Consider the following 25,057-nt stretch of genomic DNA (forward strand, 5'->3'; position numbering starts at 1 on the left):
GTGGTGCTGTAATAGTTGAAAGCTACAATTTCAAGAGTAATGAATTGAATTGGAAGAGTACTGAGTTGAATTTTATTTGAACCTTTCTGTTTGCCCCTCTAAAGAAAGCAACAGCTAACATTTAGGTTAGTTTATGAGGAGCCTTTGTGCTTTGACTGTTTTTTTTTTTTTTAATAGAGATCAGAGTTCTAGCATACTTTATTGTCTGCAAAATCAAAAGACTTACAGTTCCATGGACTTAATTAGGCAGTGGAATTTGCAACCTAAGATAAGACTTTTTAATGAGAAACTCTGACATGCCCTGTGGGCTAGTCATAAACCTTTCCATTTAGTCATCATCCTTGGAAATTATTGTTGCATGCCAATAAAAATGTCATTTTCTGATTCTTGCAGTGTTCAGCTGTAGACATGGCTGAGTAATTCCATTGTCCGTTTTGGTTTGTGTAAAACCTTCATGCAGAATGAGTAGTTAAAGCTGAGGGCAAAGGTGTGTTCCCTATACCTGGTGGCAAGTGTATGCTCTCCTGTGTTTTTTGCTTTTGATTTGTTTTGTGGCTTTTCATTAGGATGAACAGCTGGCAGGTGGGACCAAGCACAAATTAGGGCCTACAGAGCAAGCCTTGCTTCAGTTCTTCGTATTTTTTGTGGAAGGATCGAGTTAGTTCACAAGAGCTGCTCTGGTGGCACAGGCCTCCTGTAACTTAGTTATACCCTCTAATTTCAGATACTTGCTTTTGCCATTGTAATCCTTTATGCAAATGGTTTCACAGACTCATGAAAGAAAAGCAGGGTTGAAGGAGGGGTCTGTTGCTTCTGTATCTGCTGCAGAAAAGAATGAAGCTTGTGGTTCACTTGCATCATAGGTTCCCTTTCTGTATTTTTCCTGTAGCAGACAACCATGCATTTGCACAATGGCAGAGCTCTTTACTGTGTCCTTGCAGTGTGGTATCCTGCAAACTGGCACAAAAATAAGAGCTCTGATAGGTAAGATCAAGAAAAGGTCAATGCTCATAATTTTTTCTTAAAGCCCTTTTCCTACTTATTAGTTCCCTAACATGTTCATTTGGAGCTGTGTGTTCATCACTAAGTCCATCTAATAATCAGCAACTGTATCACACTGGCTCCATCTGTTGTCTCTTGCCAAGTCTTCTTTCTGACTTAGAATGTAAGCTTCTTTTCATATGATCCTGTCACTTTTTGTTAAGTTGAACACATTGCTGGTAGTGGCTAAACCACTTTCTGGTGTGATTGTCCTGTTGGTTGCACTGGAGAAATGTAACAGCTTTTGCAGCCAGGAGTGGAGTCGGTCGAGATAACTTTGCTTTTGAAGGCCGACCTTGTACACTCCCAGGTCCATGGCTCTCATGCTATGAATTACGTGTTTTCCATTGTTCAGGGAGCTTCAGATTGGTTTGTAAATACCAGCAGACATCAGTGTCTGCAGTATCTTAAGAACAACGGGTTTGGGAAGCCCTGTTCTCACTTCCAAAAGTCATAAATTAGTGAAGACCACGTTACTGTTCTGTTTGTGCAGCTGCTACTGCGGTAAACAAGGTACTTGCTGTTTTGCTGTAAGGTGCAACGCAGCCTTGTGCTTAGTAAGGGTAGGCTACAGAATGCCTTAAATATTTCTGGAGACGATACTTTTAGCTGGAAAATACAGATATTGGCCGCCTTGTGTGGGGATGCATAAATATATTTGTGTCCAAGAGATGTCAGTCAGGTATGAAATCCAGCCTGTTTACTTTGTCTTCATCTCTCTTTCTGGTATTCGTGTTCTTTTTCCTTTGCTGTTCTGGATTGTCTCATTGGCTGCATTGAAACAGCAAAAGTTGCTTCCAGTCTCTTGTGAAACCCTCAGTGCTAAAAGAGCTGTCAGCCCTCATTGCAAACCCAGCAGAGAGGCTGGGGGAGAAATTCCTAGATTGAGATGTTACAATACCTGTTGGTATTAGAAGGCTTTGATTCCCTTTCTTTTTGTTAGGCGCTCAGCAAATGTCAGCCTGCTGACACCCGGAAGGCATGAGCAGCTTCTCAGCGTCTCTACTGGGCTCTGTTTTGTTAAGCAAACATAATGTATTAAAATGATCCGTTTGAAGCAGCAGCTGTGTCTTGTACATGATCTACTTGAGTGGTTATTTAACTGTAACAATGCTCTGTAACCAGGCTGGAACCTGTCTGCTCTGTGATTGGGGTGACTGAAACCAGGCTAGGAGAGGAATGGATTGTTGCAAGGACCTTAGCAGAGCTTCAGTTTTGTATTGTAATTGGACCCTAGAAAATGCTGGTAATTACACTGTAGGCATAACGATCAAGTAGTTTTCTGTTTGTTTGTGAGTTTTTAATATTCTCCCTCAGTTATATTTGCCTTCTAAATATGTGCTAGAAATTATGCCTATGCCTGATGAAAATATTTTTAAACCTACAGCCTTGGCCCTGAATCCTGAGCTCTGCAGTAATAGCTGGTCTTTCTTACTCATTTCAAACTTGGCTACAGTCACAAAATAAATGAACTGTTTGTTTCAGCTTAGTCTCTCATGGAGGTTTGTTTGCATTATAAAACCATGATGCAGTTCAGCAGACTTCCAGTTTCTGGAATGGTGTAGTAGGGCTAATGCAGGTCTCTTCTGAGGAATGTCAGTCCTAGTTTGCAGGAAGCTTATGCTATGACAGTACTGGCTAGAGCTGGGAATTACCCTGTGCAGGGGAGATGAAATTAAGGTGAAAAGTCATGTAAGTGAAAATAGAAAATACTGGGATTTTCATATTCTAATGCAGTGTTGTAACTAAGACTATAAATTGAACCTAAAGACTTGTCCCATAAAGTAGTCAAAAAGACTTCAGGTTCAGGATGAGCTGGGCCAAACATAACCCGAGCTCTGGTATTTGTAGCTACCTCCTCTGGAAATATTTGATATTGTCTTCCTCTCAAGTACAAGAAGCTAAGTTATGGACAAAATATGGAACTTTCCTCTGTTAGGGGGAGCAGGTGACAGCGGCTGAGAACAAAATTGTTGAGTGCCTGGTTCTCTTTACTTGTTCAGTTTAAATTCTTAGGTTTCATTTTTAAATATTTTTCCTTGTTTTTATTTTTTTTCCTCCCATCTAAGGACCTCAGTCAATTCAGTCTTTGGAAAAGTTTGTTCTTTACATTTCTTTGAAGCCCTTCTGAAGTTTACACTGTAGTACAGTGAAGTTTTCTTCCCCTTCGAGTTATTATTTTGTGGAATGACGCTTGCCAGCATAATTCCTTTAATTCCTTTATGTTTTTGTAGTGCTGGCTGTTGAAGTTTCATCAGACTACAAGTTTAAATAGTTAACTCTTGGCAAATGACTTTTATCAAAGCTTTGGCATCTTGTTCTTCAGAAAACCTTTTCAAATTAATAACATGCTTCTGCCAGATTTATTGCCTTCCAGGCTGAATGCCTAGCGACGGTCTCTGTGTCTAAAAATGGTTGTAGTTATTAGGGCCATCTTTTAGGAAATTGTGAGTTTGACATTGGAGTGCAAATATGCCCATATTTATAAAGCTACTGGGGACAGGAAACCTCTTAGTAAAGAGTTGAAATTTTTTTTTGGAAGGCTCTTGTTTTATACTCTGAGGTGTCAAAGGGATGCTGCTGGAGTTGAGGAACTGTACCCATTTTTATCTCTATGAAGTATAAAATGTTAATTACTGGCTAATATATGCCACGTGTTTGACACTGATGTTTAGGGTAAAACTTGATGTGCTGTTGTGGCGTTTCCATCTTTAAATAATTGCAGGCTCCGGCACTGATTTTGAAAGGTAAATCTCTAATTAACCCAATTAATGCTGATAATAGTTGTATTTATAGTAATTTCTATGATTAAATAATCAATGCATTCATTCAGTGAAGAAAGTGCTCTTAATATAATATTAATATGGATTTTTTTTCCTTCAAAGCAGAGAAATTTAAATGCAGTAGGGCATGAAATGTTCTGAAATTGTACTTTTTAGAAATTTGAGAAATGGCTGAATAGGGCAGATAAGCATTTTGAGAGGTGAATTTCAGAATTACTTTGGTCTTGGCAGAGTGGGGTGTATTTTTCTTGAATAAGGGTGTCAGAAAAATTGTTCTGGAAGCTGAGAATTTATTAGGAAACTTGTTTTCTACTGTGTAGAGTCTTTTAACTGTCCGTTGAGCACAGCTTAAGAGTTATTAAGCTGAACCTTAATATGAAAAAAAACACCCAACAACCTTTTAGTTGGTTACAGGATTTACAGGATAGTCTTAGATTCTGTTCAGTGCACTTTAATTAACCATACAAGGTAGTAAATTAAAGTACCTCAGACTGACTTGACAGTCAATTAAACCTTGGTTGATTTCATTGAGAATGTGATCATTAGTGTAATTGGCCAAAATGACAGGAGGCCCACTTGGAATTGTGCCCACTTGAAATTTTCCTATAATGCTGTGTGTGCAATCCTGGGCAAGATAATGCAGCTGTATCCTAATATTTTCCAAGGATTTTGTGTAGCTGTCTGGAAAGGTAAACTCTAGCAGGCAAAAATGAAGGAATGGGTTATTTGGGATTCCAGATGGCAAAACATTTGGGGCTTTTTTTTTTTTTTTTTTTTTTTTTTTGTGTGAAGTACAGTGAATTGCTTCTCTCATTGTGGAATTTCTGCAGAGTTTTGCAAAGTTCACCATGTGATTTCAATCAAAAGGATGCGTATATGTGTGAGGGAGATTTTTTGCTTTGTTAAATAGATGTAAAACTGTGTTGAGGCCATCTTCTGTTAATGGTGTCTGGATACTTAAGAGATTTAGGCTTTTCCTCCTGTTTAATACTGCTTATCTAACTTGGTCTATCTTCCTTTAGTTAAAAACAATGACAGTCTTTCCTATTTTTTTAATCTTGCTTTGCGTGGGAACTTCTAATCTTTAGTTTGCTGAGTTGCAGTGTAGATGTGTTTTCTCATTGGATTTATTCTGGGGTTCTGCACTTTCAGTGGAGTGGTGATCCTGTGGTACACTGTGGTACTGGGTTGTCAGGTTGTGCATTTTTGGGGGCAAATGCTTGCCTCCTTCCATGGAACATGACTGATGCATGTGGGTGCTACTCTGATGGAAATAAGTTCTAAAAAAATGTTCCTTCAATTACAGTAGGTTTTCTGGTCAGTCTTGAGATAGCATCTTCTGATCCAAAAAATGAATTGATAATACCATGGTTTCTTCTGTCGGTTCTCCTTCCATAGGCAGTTCTTTCTTTATCTCTGTGAAAAATAACTCAAATATAGCTTGTCCTTTTCAGATCAAAAGGAATTATTTAAGCAGGCCTTGGAAACTCCCAGGCATCTTGTCTGTAGCTGAGGAGATTCTCTGGGCTATTTTTCTCCATCGAGGACATGTAACAGCCTTTATCTTCCTGTGGTGCTTCTGTGCCTTTTCCAGACCCTCAAGGCTCCTGAGTCAAGAATATGAGATCACAAACTGGACCCTGATCTCCTGTGTGCCAGTTGGCCACTATAATCTGAAAAGTGCAGTAAGATTAGGCATGTGGGAGTCTGCATACAAAATTCTGTAGGAAAATCATGATGTGGGATTTGATAGAGATTAAATTTTCATAATCATGCCTTGGTAAGATTCCCTTATACCCACTGACATCCATTTAGAGAGGTGTTAAGATGTTTGAAATAAACACCCTTCTTTTTTGGAGTGGACAACCTCAAATTAATTCCAGACAGTTCAGCAGAGCTTATTTCTGAAAGCAGGGGAGGACTGACTATGTGTTTGCCTGATGTGTTGGCACAGAGCACCTCTAAAAGATACACTGCATGCAAAACATAGCGTGTTATAGCAGCACTGCTGTGTTTTCAGAGGGCAGCTGGTGTGCCTCTGAGATGCTTTTCAAATGTTCAGGTTCTGGACATCTTTGTAAATACAAGTGTAATTGCCTGCTCTGTGGTTGTTTTGCCCACCTTTTAAAAAATTATTTTGTTTTCTTCCCCTCCCTCTAGTTTTTCATTCACCCTTGGGGGGGAAAAAAAAAGGTATCCTCTTTGTGACTGTTCACCAAATTGCTGTAAATGACTAGTGAAGTTTGGAATAGATTAATAACCTCCTAAGTCTAAGGTTTAAAGAAAAAAAATATAAAATACCTGCATTTTATAATTAAAATTTTAAAATACCAGTATTAAAATACCTGTCAAGTTTGCCATTCCAAGCTGAATTTGATGGACTCCAGAGTCATCCTGATTACTTCATCATCCTCTTAAAAAGAGAAAAAATTATTACTCCCCCTCCTTTTTTCCCCCCTTTTCTCCTACTTGGCAAATGTAGCTTTGTTTCCTGTGTTTTCAGTTCAACTGAAATTAATATAGCTTTAAAAAATATCTTTGTGGGGAAAATTTGTCTGGCGGATTGCTATAAGCATACTTTGTAGCAGGATTGTTGGTGTTTTTAGAAATTTGGGGGCTAGGTGTTCAGTGGGTATAACCTTGTGTTCCTGCCAGGTAAAGAGTTGATCTTGGAACGCTCATAAATGGAAGTTTTAAAAACAAGGTTTTGATGCTTCAAGTGAATAACTTTCCTTATGCCAATTGAAGATATTTAATTTTTTTTTTATAGTTTGAGATCCCTTGTTCACTCCTGAAAGTGAAATAGTTTTGCTGTAGCAGTAGATTGGTCACCAACTGCAACTGAAGTGGAATAAAATGTTACACTTTGTGGGTTTCCTCCTGCTCCCTTGCTTGCTGTAGCAACCAGAATTTAAGTAAAAAAAGAAAAGGTTGGGGGAAGGGAATGAAAGTTGTTTGTTACCAGCTAAATTTTGAGTTCCAAGCCTATTTATCTCAGAGTAGTCAAAGCATAGGGTATTTCCATGGATCTAAAGGAAAAGGTTTTTTTATTTCTTTGTATTTTGTGCCCCTGCTTGGATAGCTTCATTCCTTTCTTACTCTCTTAAATGGGTGTAAGCTTTGTTGGAGTCCTATCAAACTTCTTAGATATCTTCACAATAATGGTAATCTCAATTTTTTGTATTTTAGGATCCAAGAAGAGTAGAGAAGACAGCAAATTACCTAAGATGTGAGAAGTCCTCACGTAGTGAAATAAAATCTTGTTTTCAAAATGGACCGAAGTAAGCGGAATTCAATAGCAGGATTTCCACCACGCTTGGAGCGCGCTGAAGACTTTGATGGTAGCACTGGAGAAGGGACTGCATCCCAGCTAGGAAGAGTTTGTACCTCTTCATACAGAGCCCTGATAAGTGCCTTTTCCAGACTTACTCGTCTTGATGATTTCACATGTGAGAAAATTGGCTCTGGTTTCTTCTCTGAGGTGTTCAAGGTGTGTGTTTAGTTTTTTTCCTCTCAATGTTGGTTGCTTCATGTTTGATGATGAGAATGTACAAGACTGTCAGCCAAAGTACTTTCCACTGAAGTCAAATGATAGTCCTTGTATTTGCTTCACTCCAAATGAGTGAGTGATGAAGAACTTTCAGGCTCCAAATATTTTGTCAATCACTCCTCTAGTTGGTTTTTTTTTTTTTTTTGTCACTTATAATTTATTTGAGGAATTGCAGAGCTTTTTGGGAGAAAGAGAAAAAGCTAAAAATAATTGGTTTATTTTTTGACTTCTGCCATGTATTTTTGCATTCATGTAGTGTTAAACACTGATGACTGTTGATTCTCCCATATGTAAGTGTAAATGTCTTTAATTTAGGTAGTTTATTGGTTTTGTGGGATGGTACACATTCCTTTTGTAGTCTTTGCCACATAACACTTAGATGCATGTGTTAAGGAGTTCCATACATGGTTGCTGAATTTGGAACCACAGATTTTATTGCACTGAAATTACAATACAATTAACTGCTCTTCTCTGTTTCCTTTGCTGCTTATGCTACACTTCTAATTCCAATAATCAGAGATTAGATTGGTTTGAAGTAAGTAATATGAATAAGAAAATCTAATGTTGTCAGTGGCTTGCTGCTCTGAATGTGGGACATGGAAAATACCTTTTTAAAGCAATTTGTCAAATGCAATTTTGTAGTGCTGGTAGTGTTTCTGCTGCTCTGACTCTTCTGGTAAGGTTTATTGTAGAGGAACAGGACATTGAGTTGTCTTTCAGGCATTGAAAAAATAGTTTCTTTCCTTGTTCTAGTTCCTGACTTTGCATGGAGTTACCTCCACATTGTTTCCATTTCAGTGAAATGCCAGAAAATTATCTTACAGTATATTATGTCTATTCCATAACAATTAATCTGTTTTTTTTTTCTTTAAGTTAAACCAGAAAACCTTTTATCCAGTTTTATTTCTGTAAATAGATACCTGCATTAGAAAATAGAATTTTTTAATATTGCTTTAATACCCAAAGGCATTGAGATTTCCATGTATATATTTCCTCTTGTGTAAAGGCAAGTCACTACACAGAAGTTTTTCTGTTTAGCTAGATACAGGAAATTTTAGTTTTCACTATCACAAGTTTTTAATTCTTTCAAATGGCTAGACATGAAGAACTTTATTCAGGGTGTGTAGGAGACTCAGTGCAGGACATTTCTTTATAAAGCCAGCTTTTGTAACAGTTGAAAACAAGGGTTGGTTTGGTGGTTTTTGTTTGGTTGGTTTTTGTCTTATTTCCCTGTTTGGAAAACTTTCTGTAATGCATTTTGTAGCAACTGGTTTTGTGTAGAGACATTTTCTAATGTTAAATGTTTGAAAGTTCTGTATGTTACTGGAATTCATTGTTACAGCTTCTGCGGTGAAGCTGCTGTGCTATATATAAAGGTACCAATAGACTTGGGTCATGTCTAAATAACTAGGAAATAACAGACCTTAGTTTATGTGTGAGAATTTCAGAATTCAGGTGGAGGGAAAAAGGTAGCTAAAAGTAAAGATGAATTTCCAGCATTCATAGTAATGGATTAATTTGAGAATTTGTTGATTGATAGAAATTCCTGATACCCAGTTTATTTTTATGTGCATAAACAAGTCCTCTTAATTCTTTAAAAACCTTCCCCCCTGCTCTTCTCCTTTGCAGTGAGCTAAAGTAGACATCCCAAGGTGTTGGATCGAGTTGGTGGCATTCCTGTGGGAGCGATGGTGGCAGTCTGAGTATCTGGTGTCTGTTTTCACAGAAACAACCACAGTCCCCCTGCAGGCAGAGACTGAGTGATAAACTCTTTTCTTTTGCATCAGTTTCGACCAGAGCTCTGCAGTTCTGGCACGAAGGGGTGAGAATGCATTACAACTTTATCATAGATGCAGTTCCAAACTCATTTAGGCAGGTTTCTGTTCTGCTGCTTTATCAGCCTGACCACCTCTGTCATTAATCCTACTGTGCTGATGATCAGATTTCATGTGAGAACCTTGATGTGCTTCCAGTAAAGAGAGCCTCGTGGCTTGACACAGTTAAATTTCAGTCTGATCTCCAGGCTCACAGCTAAATGATTGAAGTTGAGAAAAATCCAGGATAGTTCTAAACTTACTGTGTAAGTAATTTTACAAGAGCAATGAAGCCTTCCCTTTAAATGATCAAAGGTGCCTCAAAACCCACCAGGTCTCCAGAGCTTTTTCAATAATGTATTTGTCTATTGTTTTGTATCATACATTGGGTTCACTCAAGTGATTTAGCTAAGAGTGCTTGGACTATTTTAAGGGTTTGAGATTTTTTTTTTCTACATAGCTGACAAATTTTTTCAGTGATTTCTTCCCCTCTATCCTTTTCTGTGGAAACTTCTTTTAAAATGTAGTCTATTGTGGTGGATAGAAGTTGCCTTCTCTTAACTTGTGAATAAGAGTATGTTACAGTTCAGATGTGTGCATTCATGATCATATATGCTATGAATGATCTTTTAGCATTTCTAGTGCACCTTTATTCACAAACATATTAAAATCTGTGGCTTATTCAGAGTATTAAACTAGTGTTTTGATTTTGTTAGCCGTCACTATAACACTTTGAATTCATGTTCACCTGAATACCAGATGTTATGGAAACTAGTTTAGAAAAACTGAACTTTGTCAAAATATCAGCAGTCTAGTTTGAAGCAGCTGACTCACTAGTGCCTGTGCCAAATTTCAATGGCAAGTGCAGGACCCTGAGGTTTGCTTTTAAGATCAAGCTGGGCAGACACTCTTTGTATAAATGAGCAACCATGATCCCAAATCCTTAAACTGTACTGCATTAAGAAATAGTTACTATTAATTATAAAATGTGTGTTTTGGAGCAGCAGTCAGACTAAAATCCAGGATGATCTTCTATTCACATTTACCTTCAGGTTCAGTACTATTCAAGTTGCTGTGAATTTCCTTCAGGTGTTCTTTTTGTCTCTGCATTCTGTTAGCTGAACTTTTGAGAGAGACTGGAAATACTTGTGACATTCCAGTGTTAAAAATAGACTTTTTGCAGTTTATTATTTGTGTACACATGAAAATGGGAGTCATTGATCCAATACAGAATTGTACAAGGCCAAGTATAAATACAAAGAGAAGGCATCATACTTTTTGATGTCTTAACAAGATGGGTGGTGGGTGCAAAAGGATCAGTATCCTCAAGGTGTTTGTGCTGTATGTGCTTATACTGTGAGGCCTCCTATTTGAATACCCTGGAGTGATGGTCCCCAATTCATTAATTAGTTGTCAGTCTTTATTTGTGTGGCCAAATTAATGTTCTTTGACTTTCAAGAGTGCTGACTGGTCAGGAAAGGTGTGCCTGTCCAAATACGTACCTTGTACCTGAGAATCGGATCCTGTTTCTAGTATTTATTTAATGTCTTCAGGTTGTTTAGAGATAAGCAGCATCCAACTGTCTAATGTGAAAGGAGAAACTGTCTAATGTGAAAGGAGTTGTGCTCACAGGTACTGTGAAGAACACATATATAATTCTTTTTATCAAGTACTTGTAATGCACTTAGGATAAAACTGGTAGTTCTATCACCTCTAAACATACAAATAATAAGTGATACTAGATAGCGTATAATTTATGATATTGTGTGTCATGGGCACATTGTCATGGTAGTGGGCTTGATCTCTGGAACATCTTGTTCTAGACTGTGGGAGGTTTAAGAGCTATTACTGATCTGGCTTTCTCAAAGTGACTCAAAGGGAAGTTTTGTGGGTTTGTTTTTTTTTTTTTTGTACTTTATGACTTCATTACCATTCAGAAAAACATTTTGCTCTGTGTTTGTCTGTAATTTTGCAGGCCTTGAGGAGTCAAGTGCAGAAATGTTTAATGTCATTTTCTTCTGTAGCCTCTGACCTAGGTTTGACAAGGCTTAACTAGAATAACAGTGCAGAGTAGGAACAGAACAGTAGAGTAAGGGATTAACTCATGAGATTTCAGACTGTAAGAGGTCTCTTGACCAAAAAAAGAGTATCTGTCTTGGTGGGCATGAATATCTGTATCATGTTATACTTTGCCTGTAATGTCTTATAGTTTGTCTAAAAATAAAGGCATTATGAACTTCTCAAACAGTTAAGGCTTGGAAGAGTTACTGGGTCATCTACACACACTGCCATGTTACCTAAGGTCTTTGAATATTACCAGTAACTGGAACGTTGTCTAGACCATACATTGACACCACATACAGCATATAGCACAGGTATACCTCCCTTACTGGTTTTTAAATTCAGTTCTGAATTGAAGATCTCAAAGACAATACCATGCCCTAGTTTTCTCTACAACAGCATATAAAAACCATCCTTCAGCTTTGTGTCACACTCTTATAAGTTGCTGTCATGGCACATTAGTGCCATATATTTAATGGGTGTGGACCTCCTGCTCTCTAGCCTTCAATCCTTGTTTGCAATGAAGGTTTTATTTGGGTATATTGATTTTTGTTCAGATTTAAGATATGAAGTGACCTTCACTAATTAGTGAAATAACATGAACAGGGTAATGGTCCAAATTGAAAAGTTTCAGATTGTTCTGAGTGGCAGCTTCTGTCAGGAGGAAGGCAAGGCAGAGACCTCCCTTGGCTCCTCAGGAAGCTCCCTGGGGAGACTCCCCTGTCTTACCCTGCTTTGTCATGTCCAAGAGTATCTTCTGCTGTGCCTGGCAAGTCTGTAACCTGGCTGTAGTCAGTTGTGGCATGGAGTCAGATGCCTTACAGAAGTCTATGTATATCACTGTTGAAAAATATGTATACATTTTGCTTAATCAGTCTTATTACCTAAATTGAAAATTATTGTAAATCTAGGCAGGGTTGTTATGAGAATAAGTACAGTGTCCTTAGCTAAGCCAGGCATAAATATTTCTGCTCTGTTCTTGGCAGCTACTTTTGGCTTGTCCGTTAAACTTCCATCATAAAAGAGTCTACAGCCTCCTTTGGTGTATCCAGGCTGTAATTTATTATTTTTAAATGATCCTTTTATAGATAGAACCTCCCAGTTTGAGTTGTTTCTACAGCTGGTCCTTCCTATTTGCTTATTGACTCTACTAGCAACTCATTACTGACAGAGGTTTCCACTTTCCTGTGGCATTTAGTCAGAAGAGTAACATGTCTCTGAGTGTGTGGAAGGAGGGAAGCAGATATTTGAGTAGTTATAAAAATGAGCATGCAAGGAAGGGAATGCCAGTTCATATTAAAAGGAGAATATGACTAGAAAAAGGATATGGAAAAGGTACAGGAAAAAAAGGCAAGGGACCTGCTGCTTGGTTTTCAGCCCATGCTCAGCAAAATCCCACTGCAGAAGGTGTTGGAAACAGTGTCAGAGTTTGCAGACAACATTTTCCTGGACTGGAATCTTTATTAACTTGGGTTTTATCAGATAAGCAGGCACTGCAATATTTGACCTGTCAAAGTGTTTTAAATCTAAATGTGAGTCTCTGCATTATTACTGGTCTTTTCAGGATGGCCCTTCACCTGGTTGAGCTGGAAGGGGAGAAAAGGGATGGTACAATCCCTGGAAAAGGGATGGTACAAATTTATTGAGGAATTCAGAAAGCATCTGGAAGAATTGCTTTCCATCATTGATAAATGTTTTTCTCATACCTTCTCTATCTACAGTGACTGTCACTTTGTCTTAAGGAACAAAATAGTAACACTGTCAGTTTAGAAATTTGAAACACAACAAAAACATCTTTCTGCATAACACATAGATTTTCTGGTATTCAGGTTAAAGGCACTCAGAGAGCAGCATTGATAATGTAAAACTTCACTGGAAATCTCAAATATTTCTCATGCTTTTTCTTTGTCCTTATGGCTTCAGTTTCAAAGTTCTCTCACTTTGTCATGTGTTGTTTTGAACATTTGGTGAAAGGTTTGTACTGGGAAAGGATCTTACTTGCCTCTGGAAGTAGCAGCCTGATCAGAGGCCTGAGTGTAAGTGTCTGAACACATAAGTGTTTTTCAAAAACTTGTAAAACATTAGAGGTGAGATCACACAGTATCCATTATATTTGTGATACTATTTGATAGGCTTAAAAGATACTTCATTTTAATTATTCTATTAAGTATTAACTTTAAAAATTTAGGCTTTAAATACTTTTTCAGCATTGGATATTTGACTTTAGAAAAGTTTGAGTACACAAGTTGTTAACTTGGTGTTAACACTTGAGGACAAAGAAACAATAAAACTTGGTTTAATAGCTAGAGAAGTGATTCAGTGGATGACTTCAGTCTTAATGTTTGCTGTATAAAAGTTGTCATTACAGTGCATAAACAGACCTAAAATAAGGAAATAGTTATTTGAAGGTTCTCTTCAGTGTAATGAGAAAGGTATGATAAAGCCCAATGGCTAAAAGCTGTAATAGCAATTTTACTTATTTTAGAAAAATGCCTTGCCAACCAAAATTTTTCTTTCCTGTTGCTTTATTAGTGATATTTGTGGCTATCTTTATTTATTTTTTTTTAGAATGTTCTTGATTAAGTTTGGTAAGGTGTTGAGGAAGCTATAGCTTTCAGCAGTATAATACCACCAATTTTGGAAAGTCATGGTCTAGACAATAGGATTTTTTTAACTGATATGTGGGGTTTTTTTCCTCTTGGAACTGCTGTAGCTACATCAGGTGAAATGAAATACTTCAAGGTCTGCTTATGATAAATGGTGGCAGAAGCCATCTTTTTAGGGAGGAAAAGGAGTAGAGAATGAGTATGTGGATTATCCTATGTTTTGAAGATTTAATCTTTAAGGCGTAGGGAATATGCTCTGTGACTGAAAAGTGACACTCATTTGACCAAGGCCTATCTTTCCTCACTCAGGTGTAGAGCCATTGTTCTTGTCCCTGCCCTCCCTGTGTGATATGATGCCAGTTAGAAAAACAGACAGCATGTCTTCTTGTCCATGTATACCTTTTGGCCTAATTTTTTTTATAGGATTGAATTTTAAGCTGAAAATAAATATTTTCCTTTTGACTAGTGAAGAAAACTCACCTACCTTAAGGTGACACAAGTAAGGTATTGGAGGCTAAAGGTAAGGTATTCTCTCCTGTGAAGTTAGGATGTTAAAACAATCTACTAATTGGTTGAGAATACAGTCACTGTATTATGTAATCTAGGAGGCTAGAATAACTCTGAAACTTCACTTCAAACTCTGTGGTTTTATTAGAGAGGTGATTCTCATCTGTTTCTTTCTATTCTGGTTCTTGTCTGGAGTAGGAAGAAGTGCCATTGTGAAACTGAGGCACAAATGCAGAACTCTAGTGAGTTTGATTTTTCTCACACTGATGTGTGAAGTATCAGTCCTTTGCAGCCCTTCTTCCAACTGCTAAGATGATTTGTATGGTAACCACTTAACCAGACTGTTGTCTTCTTCTTGCTAATGTTTTTTCTTTAGCTATTGAGGTGCCAAGCTGCTGTCATCCTAGTCCTTGTCACTTCATTAGCAAATGCTTTTATAGGGCATAGGCTACAGGGAGAAGTAGTAATAAATAGGCTGCACTCCAACAGATCATTAATACAAGAATTAAAAACCTCATCTGTGTTGTTAGTCTTTATGGATTGCACCATCGGGGCAAAATACTCACTTACTCCCCACTTAGCAATTTTGAATTTTAATGACATTTGCATGTATCTAAAGTGTAGAGCACTCTTACTTTTAGCAGAATTGAAAATGCTTTGAAATATAAGGTAGAATGGAGGGCTAACTCATATTTACTATCTGAAGTTCTGGTTCTTATTAATTTATTTTCTTGGTAGAAGTCTTAAAATATGCATGTTATAATAATCCTAAAACATCAGCTGAAGAAACACTGGGATTGAAGAAGAACCAGGCAGCAGCTTTGATGAAAGCCTTGTCTTTTGTAGTGGTGTTGAAATATTTAAGAAAATTTCCAAAACTATACTTCCATAATGCTTCTTCCTACAGTCCTGCTTGGCATCACTACCGTCAAGTTTAGAACTCTACTGAGTAACACAAATTAAAACAGGGTGAAACAGTTCTTACACTATGTTTCACTTCCTCAGGTTAGGTCAGACAGCTTCTCTGTTGAAGAAAGAAATATTTAGAAAATATGATAGAACTATCCTGAAATGAACAATTTGTTTGAAGACCAAAAAGCCAGAATAAAAATCACTGAAACAAACTTGATGTTAAGGAATACCCAGTCAAAGAGAAAAAAAAGTAACATAGTTTAATGTAAAATTGTCCATTTTGTAATGTATTTTTCATCTGCTTGAAAACCTGGCCTCTCCTCAGCCTTGCTGAAGAGCTGATACATGGAATGTCCAAGGTAAATCTTTGTTGTCCTCACAAATAGAAGGAACACTCACAAATTCTGTCAACAGTAAGAAAGACATTGATACTGTAACAAGTACCTTGCAATAGGAGATAACCCCCATTTGGATTTTGTGTTTAGTACAGTGACTGCTGTAGTTTAGAGTCCTTTGGGCCTTTGATTTTCTTCTGTTGGAAAAGTGCCAATCTGAGTATCATTGTGCAGTTTTCCCAGGGCAAAACAGGTGGCAAGATTCCCTTGGCACTAAAATGTTTGTGTGCTTTTTTGTCTTGTTTTCCATAATAATTTCTCAAGCACGGTTAAATGAGATCTGTTTAGTTTTCTCTTCTGGATGGAGATGTGCTGGGTTGGCAGCTCTGGGATTTTCTGTGTTTTGCCAGCTGGCAAACATGCACATTTGTGTAAGCTCATTCATAGCTGATACTGAGAGACAGGTGCTGATTTACTGTTCTTCAAATAACTGTGCTGGCATATGTCCAGTATTAACATGACTGCACCTAGAGAACAAGAGTGCATCACTTAAAAGCTTTGTGATACACCTCTGAGACACCTCTCTGGACTCTTATTTACTGGGATTGGCAGCAGGGAACAGTTAAATATATTTCAGTGATGGATTTCACTGCCTGTGCCTGGGGAGTGTCTGTGTTGTTAATGCATACAAATGCATATATGTTATTGCCTAATATGAAATGTAAAAATGAGAACTGCAAATTACTATTGATGGCACTAACAAAATAGAGATGCTTACAGTCTCAGGTCCATAGGGAATACTTCTCCATATCTCCTTAGCAGCCATTGGAAGCAATTAGAGAAAGGAGCTCCAAAGCCTGTATGACAGGGCTTCTTTTAATCTTTCCTTCTGCAGTTGTTGGTATTCTGTATGCAAGCAATCCAAAACTTGTTCCCAATAGATGCTGAGGCCGTATCCAAACTATAGGAGCAACTTCTCCCGTCCATGCTCTGGGGTGGCTGCAGGGCTCTTTGCACTGGCAGCAGCTCTGCAAGGTGGGGGCCCTCTGTTTGATGGTTTGGTGGCTTTAGGGCTTGAGGAGAGGACAGAGCTCTGAAACATCCCTGGAGTGATCGATACCGAGACAGCGTTGCTTTGTTAACTAATCCGGAGCTGACAATGTGTCTCACACTGACTCACTGCTGTTGCTTTGTTCACATGAGCTGCCTGCAGTTAAGTCCTGCAAATCCAATTCCTGCGCTTCCTAGCCTTTATAGGCCATGAGGAGACATAAGAAATTGCATGGCATATTTAATTAGCTACTTGTGTAAGAACCTAACTCTCAAGAAGAGCAGTTTCATGAAGGCTTAAATAACAAGAAATTACTTAGATTTTTTTTATTTTTGCTGTAACCTGAATGTTATTAACTGTATCAATTTATAAAAGCTGAAGTATCTAAAAGTAAGCAAAATGTGGCTTCTTCCTGCTCCCTTTTTGTGGTTGTGATCAAAGTGCTGTGCTGTGATTATAATAGCAATAGTTGTATGTCAGTGGGCTCTGTTCTGAAAGATGAGACAGACTTCCTTACTCATGCATGGTAATGCTTATTTGAAAGATTTATAAAGGAAATCTAAGGAAGTGATTTCTGCCCCAAACAGAACTTTCTGTCAAGGCTCCCATATAGTTTTGAAAAGAAACCCCACAAATGTGTTTGAATACCAATTATGAGATTATTGGTGTAGTGGGGGGGCTGTGTGCTCACTGCCAAACTGTTCATATACTGTAAAAGTTAGAAGATGGAATTTCTGTGTCAGGAAAACTCAGTCCAAAGTCTTGATTTCTTCAAAAACATCTGCAGATTATGTAAGTATCATTATCTTTTATGCAGGATAAACCCATAGTAACATGGAAAATATTTAACCATAAGTATTAAAAATTAAATGGGAAAATAGGAACACAGATACAGTATCTGATTATGTATTGTCCTTGGATATTACAACAGTGATTTGCAGATGGCAATCTTCCAGTTTTCTGGCAGGTAGATAATATCACCTCAATTTTATAGACCAGTTAGGTAACAAAAGAAAGGGAGTAGCATGCTCAGGGCTGCCCAGTGAGCTGAGGATAGCTAACATTGAAAATTAGGAATAAGCTCTCAGTTATGATCTTCAAATTCATTATTTCTTTTTCTTTCCTGACTATAATATTACTCAGGTATCAAGTACATGCTGAGCTGTTTACTGAGGTTGAGGTAAAACAGTGCTTACCCAGCATCCAGGTTCCATGTCCTGGATTGCAGAGGAAAGTTTATATGGTTACATTCTGCTGAACTGGCTACAAAATCAGTCAACTTCCCCACCCTGGGCTGTGCCTGTTTATTTCTCATCTCAAACTGTGGAACAATAGTCCTCTGATTAATTTGTGCTTTCTCTCAAAATAAGACTGTAGTCTCTTTTTGCCTTTGTGGCTTGATTGAGATCAAGTTAATGGCAGAGGCAGAGATATGTGCACAGATTCCTATCAATAAATGGTTTGTTTAAAATAAAAGGGTGCTCTATTTTGGGCCCTGGTTCTAGATTACAGTGGGCAATGAAGAAAAACAAAATACAAAACAAAAATTTAGGTTTTTTTGGCACACAAGTGGATTTACAAAGTATCAATGGTAGTGCTGTATTACTGATTAGAAATTCACTTTAGTTTGTAAAAAAAAAATTGGATAATTTGACCATAGGTGTGGAATATTCTCTAGTAATTGAACAGATTTCTTTGCTGAATTGGTGGTGCTAGAAGTTACTAAAGTTATCAAATTAGGACCTTTGTTTGACTAATACTGAGCTTTTGTACTAAAGGGAAAATGGTGAAGTCTCCAGCTTTTTTCTGTCGATTTCTCTCAACTCTTTTTAGTATTAGAAATTAGTAGAATCACAGTTACTGTCAGACTTTTGAAAGGTTTTGGGGTTTATTTTGTGCCTAGTTTCTGTAGATCTTCTGAACCTGTGCTAAAGCTCTTGTAACACATGCTGACTAGTTTTGTTTGGCAAAGTTTTGTTACATTTGGCATGTCTCTCTTCTTGCTGCAAGAAGTTGTAGTGCAGTGACATTCTGTATTACTACTCTGAAAACAGCCACAACCCATCTGACTCTCTGGAATCAACATAGCAGCTTAGTATTGTCTGAACTGGTGTATTTCAGCTTCTATTTGTCATTGCAAATTTTCCTAGTGATATGAAATTTTTTATATAGGCATCACTGCTATGAGTATGTGTATCTGACAGTAGGTACATTTTAATATTAAGAAAAACATTTCAGATTACAGACTTATAAGCACTGTCATCTGAGCTGAAGAACAGGTTTATCTTTGCTGAAGGGAGCTTTTTTCAATCAACCATAGAGTTAAGGCATCCTTCTTGCACATTCGTCCTCAAGGCATGAATATGTCCTTGTAAGTGTGATGACTTGGTGGCTTGACTGTGAGACTTGGATAAAATACAGCTGACCCTATGTTTTTTTTAATATTTCTTCTGCTGTTACAGCAAGGAAGTAGTCTGTGTTTGAGAGTTTTGTATCAGAGCCAAATTGCTGGTCTGCTTCCCTGTGAAAGACTTTTTTCCTGTCATTTGGTAGGCACTCTTATGATGAAGCCTTTTCACTCTAACAGCGATTACTTCTATCATCTCATGTGCCTCACAAGCTTTATTGTTAACTCAGTCAGTCAAAATTAAACTGTGTAAAACATTTAGTGCAAATGGCCTAGAATGGTAGCTAAGGGAATGTCTTCATCTCTTGTCATCAAAGAGAAAATACTTGTAAATCAAATGAAGACAGAGAAGCAAACTCAAGGAAGGTCAAATATTTGGACCAGAGGGGACTCCTTTTAAAATGGTGCTTTGCATGGCAGCAAAGGTGAAGGTGAAATGGCCAGATGAAGACCAAGGTGTGTAAAAGAATGAACAAAAAATTGGTGTGTGTGCTAGAGCAGGAACATGATTTTATGGAGTAGGCTGTATAAGTAAAGATCTGTAAATGTATTTAAGCAGTGAGGCTGGATGCCAGAAGGAGGGGAGGGTAAAGAAAAACTGGAAAGCAGTTAAATGAAGTTTTGGAAGAAAACGGTGACAAAATACTTCCAACTATATAATGATAATTTGGAAAATAATAAAAATGCAATCAAAAACTAGGAGCACAGCTGAAAGCTGTGTTGGCAGATTTACAATAGCAGTATTAGGAAATGTTCTTCAGATGTTTATTCCAGGGCCACCTGGAAAGGTACAGTGAATACAGATCAAAAAGGCCTTGTGAAAGATGAAATCAGGCTAGATTTCAGCTATTGCTTAAAATACCTCCCCTTCAGAAAGTGGAAGTAATATAAATGTTTGGATTTTCAGAGAACCCTGACAGACGTATATGATGTAATAGATAATAATCTAAATTATATTTAATTTTTTAACAATAAAGAACTTTACAGCTAAGCAGCAAGCTGAACATTAAACCCACCAATTTTTGCATGATAATCCTCATGAACTTTGTGTAGTGACTACTTCTCTGGAATGTGAGCCCTGCTAAATCACTATTATGAGATCTCCTTCAAATGCATCACTATTTCTTTACCTGTATCCATGACTTCCTCTACTTCCCACTTTCTTCTAAAGAAAGGAGTAAGGATCAGAACATGGTCTGATGTGAGTAGAACCACACAGGTAACCATAGCCAGGTCAAAGTCCAAAGTACTTTGATCCTAGAAGAATCAGAGTGCAAAGGGACAGTTTAACTGCCTGTCAGCAATAAAACAGGGAGGCAATATCTGGTTACTGTGACCTTGGAGATGGAGTCACACACATAGGTAAGCAGACTGAAAAGCTGGAAGCGTGTGCAAAGCAGCTGTAGGATTGTCAGAATGTTTCTAAGCAGAGACGCCATGATCCAGACATTGCTGAAAGGTTTTTTGGTCTGATATGCAAGGGGCCATAATTAATAATAATGTCAGTGGCATTAAAAGCTTCACAGCAGTCTGCAAGTTGCATCAGGGAGAGGTTTGAATTGCATGAGTGAATCCCTGCTTATGTTGAGTATACAGGCATATGCCTGAGGCAAACTGCCTTGTAAACAAATGTTAAATTGGATCAGCAGTATTGCCAAAATATTTACTCATTTTCTTTCTGGAGTCAGGTGATTGAAACATCTCTTCCATGTTTTTATGGCACAGAGGTGGCCTGAAAGGAGAAGGAGGATTAAAACTAAATAGTTTTGCAGGGCTTTGGCAAGGTATGCCAGGATAGACACAAATTTTTTCTGGGGTATGACTGATGGGTAAGTAGGGACGGAGGGCAGAGCTGAAAGCTCCTTCCATGTTGATGATTCAGAGTTTGACTGAAACCTTAAAGACAGAACCTGTCAGTTCCTTGTGGTCAATTTGTTCTTGCCATAGAAATGCTATTTGCTTCAGAGAAGAGAACATGGTTAGTCTTGGGTGTATTCCAAGCGATTAGCATTATGCTCCATAATTTATAAACTGATAGTTGATTTTATTCATAGTATTGAGTATTGTCCTCTTGAGAAAGATGCCCTCTCACTTCCAGTTCTGCTTCTTCCTCCTTGCTTAAAAGATAACTAGTGAGAGAGGAAGAGTCCCTTTTTTCCCCCCTCTCCTTTGGTTTGATTAGGAATTTTGCCATTCTGTCAGATCTTGCAGGAATGCATCCGCCAAAATCAGAAGAATATACGGAACTTCAAATAAAATTGCTGCTATTACCTTACAGTGTCCCTTGAAGTGAAACAAAGCATAGTGCAATGTTGGGTACTATTTAGAGACCAGGTAATTGGACAGACTGTGCTGCTCTATGTGTAAGAAACTCGAGAAATTTCCAAGCATGGGAAAAGTGATCTTATAAAACAAACAAAAGAAAAGCCTATTGACCTTGCCACCAAACCTTGTTCAGTCTGTTAAGACTGGAAAGACTGCAGGATAGCCTAAAACAGAGGATGAGAAGTTTTGTCTTTGCAAAAGCAGCTCAGTTTTCTCTGGATGTGGAGTTAGTGCTGTGGACAGTCAGACCTTTGAGAAGCAGTTGTTGACCACTTCTTGTTGCATATCAGACCTGAATATCCAAGAAGCATGCAGAACACAGAGACCCAAAAAGTTGCCCACATTCTTTTCTGAGGTTTCCTTAGCTTAAAAAAAGCAGTCTGAACAAGGAGAAAGGTCCTATGATAAATTCTACTTTTACCTCAGAGTTGAGGTGAAAGAGCGGGAAATTTTGGCATGAAACTGAGTGAATTATAGAAATGGGCAAGAAATTAAGAGGTAGCTGGCAGAGTTAATGAGAAGGCAAATACTGTTTAAGACTACATTCCATCTGAGTTCCTGATCACCTGCTACCTGTATTCATTCCCTTTTGGCAGACCTTGAAGCTTCTGTGCTGGTGGAAAGCTCATTTCTAAGGAAATTCTGTTGAGAGCATCTCTGACTATAGGAATTAAGTTACTTCAAATCCTTTCCTCTTCCCTGAAACCCCCAAATTTCTCCACCACAACACCCAAGATTCCTAACCTTCGTCTCAGAGGAAGTGTGTTGATTTAGCTGCTGCTGTGTATAGGTTCAAAGCATAGTCCTTTTTTCTTAATTTAAATTTACTTCGTTGAAGTTTTCTAAGTCTATGAAAACATTTTTAACTTCTTCCTCTCACCCAAGGTATTACTTCTAGTAGAACTAAGATATAACTAAAATATGTTTTAAAAGTCTCTGTGTAGACATTGACCTGTCCAACTTAGTTTGTTCATTCAAATTGGCTGGGTAAAATTAAAAATTAATGAAAGTACACAACTGACACAAGAAACCTGGCAAGTAACAATAAACCTCATCAACTTAACATGCAATCATCCTGCTTAAAACCAATAAGCATGCCAAACAGGCAAGACAGGTTGTGTTGAGAATGACTCTAGATTATCTTGTTGTAATGCACTAAAGCTGTAGTTTGACCAGTTTTATTTTAAAACCAATATTACCACGGAAAGGAGGAGTCCCATGCTTGTGAACTTGCTGTTGGTTTCTGCTCAGTCCTTGTTTTTAAATCCTTCTCCACCCCCTTTCCCTGATCCTTCTTGCACTGGGATTACTGGGTGACTGTAGGTGAGGCATTTGAGGAGCTCATGTACATAAGCAGGAGGAAGGAGGAGGAAAAGCATCTGAGGGCTATTTTTCTACTCAGTGCTTCGATGTTGTTTTCCACACTCACCTGGGATGTTTCCAGTGCTATCCTATACTTGAAACTAGGACGGGAAGAGGCAACTTAGAAGTGTTAAACCAGACACACACCTGAAACATGATACCCTCTCCTCCCCCGTACATCCCTGTGCTGAATCCATAGGCTTTGTCTCTAGGTGAGAATGTTTAACTGAAACATGCCCCTTCTTCTTGCAGATAGTGGTGTGCAAATAAAAGTTGAAAATAGGTATCACTTGCTGCCTCAGAACTGCCAGGGAGGGAGCCTTACCTTCAAAACCCATGCCCCATTTTCTTCTTGCATTGGCTTATCATGGATTCAGTTTTTCTTTCTGTAATTAACATATCACAGCTAAAGAAGCCTCTTACTGGAAAAGATGAACAGTCTTCTGGAATAAAAGCAGACAGGCTGCTGTTGTTTAAAATGTAGGAAGTTTGTATGTACCCAAGTCATAATGTTGATTTCAGTTTTAAATTAGAAAGCTGATGAGTCTTAAATTCCCGGAACATAGGTCTTCCTAGGCTAATCTCCATGAACATGAATGAATTTGCCATGGGGTTAATGCAGTGTTTTGAGAAATACATGTTTTCTATTTATGAGCTGCAGGTACTGATGTAGGAAGAAAATGGGAACATAATTTCCATGAATACTACCAGTATGTGTGTGGGAATGCCCAACTGTAAGGAAATTCAAAGGCTTGGCAAGCCTTTCACTATTGTGACAGCTCCTTTCTAATAGTAGCACACATCTACATAACACTTGACAGATGGGCTAGTTTGAGTACCAAGTTAGAAATGGCCACAGCCCTGCATTTCTGGCTGGGGAAGGTCACACTGAAAGAGGTGCTTGTGCTGTGCAGTTGCCAGAGAAATCCTTTCTCCTGCTGACGCTGTACAACCACTACTGACACCCTGGGTGAGGTGATCTCCTGTGCAGGAACCTCTCTGCTTTGCAGCAGGGGTTGACAGGAATGCTTTCAGTCCCCTGGATGTGGAAGCTGGATCATAGTCTATTTTCAGAAGTAAACACTGAGTATCTCCAAAATCTGCCCCGTAGCTGTAAGCAACAGGTCCTTGTATAACACGTTCTGTGAACAATGACAGCAACCACTGCAGGGGGAAAAAAAGATATGGGTGGAATGAAAATAAGTTTCATAGGTCTTGGAGTGGGAAACTTTTTCTCTGTGTACAAACAGATGGCTTCTTCACTTGTACTAAGAAGCTGATAGTTGATGTTTTTTTCAACTTCTCAAGCTTTCTGTCATCATGAGTTGCAAGAGAAGAGCAAAATGCCATTTCACATTTGCATAGTATGCTTACAGAAAGTCATCTCCGTGATAAAGACCGCAGAAATTGGTGTATGGATCACTTTTATCATGAAGGATCTCTACATTGCACTGAAACAATACTGTTTCTTCAGTCTTTCATTTCATATCCTTACCATTTTTTGCTTCTATCCAATAGGTAAGGCACAGAACTTCAGACCAGGTAATGGCTTTGAAGATGAACACACTGAACAGCAACAGAGCAAACATGCTGAAAGAGGTTCAACTTATGAATAGACTCTCACATCCGAACATCTTAAGGTACACTGGCTCTTTTTCTGTATCATATAGAGATAGGTTGTCTTTCATAGGGCTCTCTTCTTTCCAATTTTTATTTAGTTATTTTTTGTTGTAGGTTTATCTGTTCTGAATGTGTTAGGATCAAATGGCTAATTTAATAGATGAATGGGAGGAAGAAAAGACTTAAGAGAAAAAAACCCAAACATAATTTTGGTATCTGGAGTTTGCCAGTAATGAGTAACATAGGTCAGAGAAAAACAAGTGCTCACACTTTAAATTTCTGATGAATCAATAAAGTGATATGAAGAGTGAAGTTTGGCTTCTTTTTGTGAACTTAAGTTATTGCAAATTTTACACTTTTTAACTAACTTACAGTTACTAATTTTAGAATTAAACAATGCAAAATGCCATAGCTGCTTCTTATTCTTAGGTCTGCTTCTTAGTTTTTAGAATTTTCTTATTGCAGTATTGCAAGGTGGGATAAGAAGGACTAAGAAAAGAAGCTAGAGTTGAACTAATTTATATGCTCCTGGAAGGAAAAGGGTAGTTCTTGCTTTGCATTAAATTACTGCATGCAAATCCAAAATGTTCCAGTGTGTATCTTGTTGTTTCTTAAACCATTTTAGTCTTGGTTTCTCTTCTATGGTGATGTGACAAGCAATTAACATAATTGGCTGAAACCAT

General features: G+C 38.0%; 1 protein-coding gene across 4 annotated transcripts in view; it reads left to right on the forward strand.

Annotated features, from left to right (window-relative positions):
- The window catches only part of TESK2 (testis associated actin remodelling kinase 2), a 75,418-nt gene that overhangs the window by 716 nt on the left and 49,645 nt on the right, over positions 1-25,057 (forward strand). For all 4 annotated transcript variants that reach the window (XM_053951119.1, XM_053951120.1, XM_053951122.1 and 1 more), the window contains exons 2-3: positions 7,014-7,314; positions 24,273-24,394. In XM_053951119.1, the coding sequence (XP_053807094.1) occupies positions 7,096-7,314; positions 24,273-24,394 (341 nt within the window). In that variant the 5' untranslated portion in view covers positions 7,014-7,095. The remainder of the gene's footprint in view (positions 1-7,013; positions 7,315-24,272; positions 24,395-25,057) is intronic.

The sequence above is a fragment of the Vidua chalybeata genome, chromosome 9 (genome assembly GCF_026979565.1).
Source record: "Vidua chalybeata isolate OUT-0048 chromosome 9, bVidCha1 merged haplotype, whole genome shotgun sequence".
Classification (NCBI taxonomy): domain Eukaryota; kingdom Metazoa; phylum Chordata; class Aves; order Passeriformes; family Viduidae; genus Vidua; species Vidua chalybeata.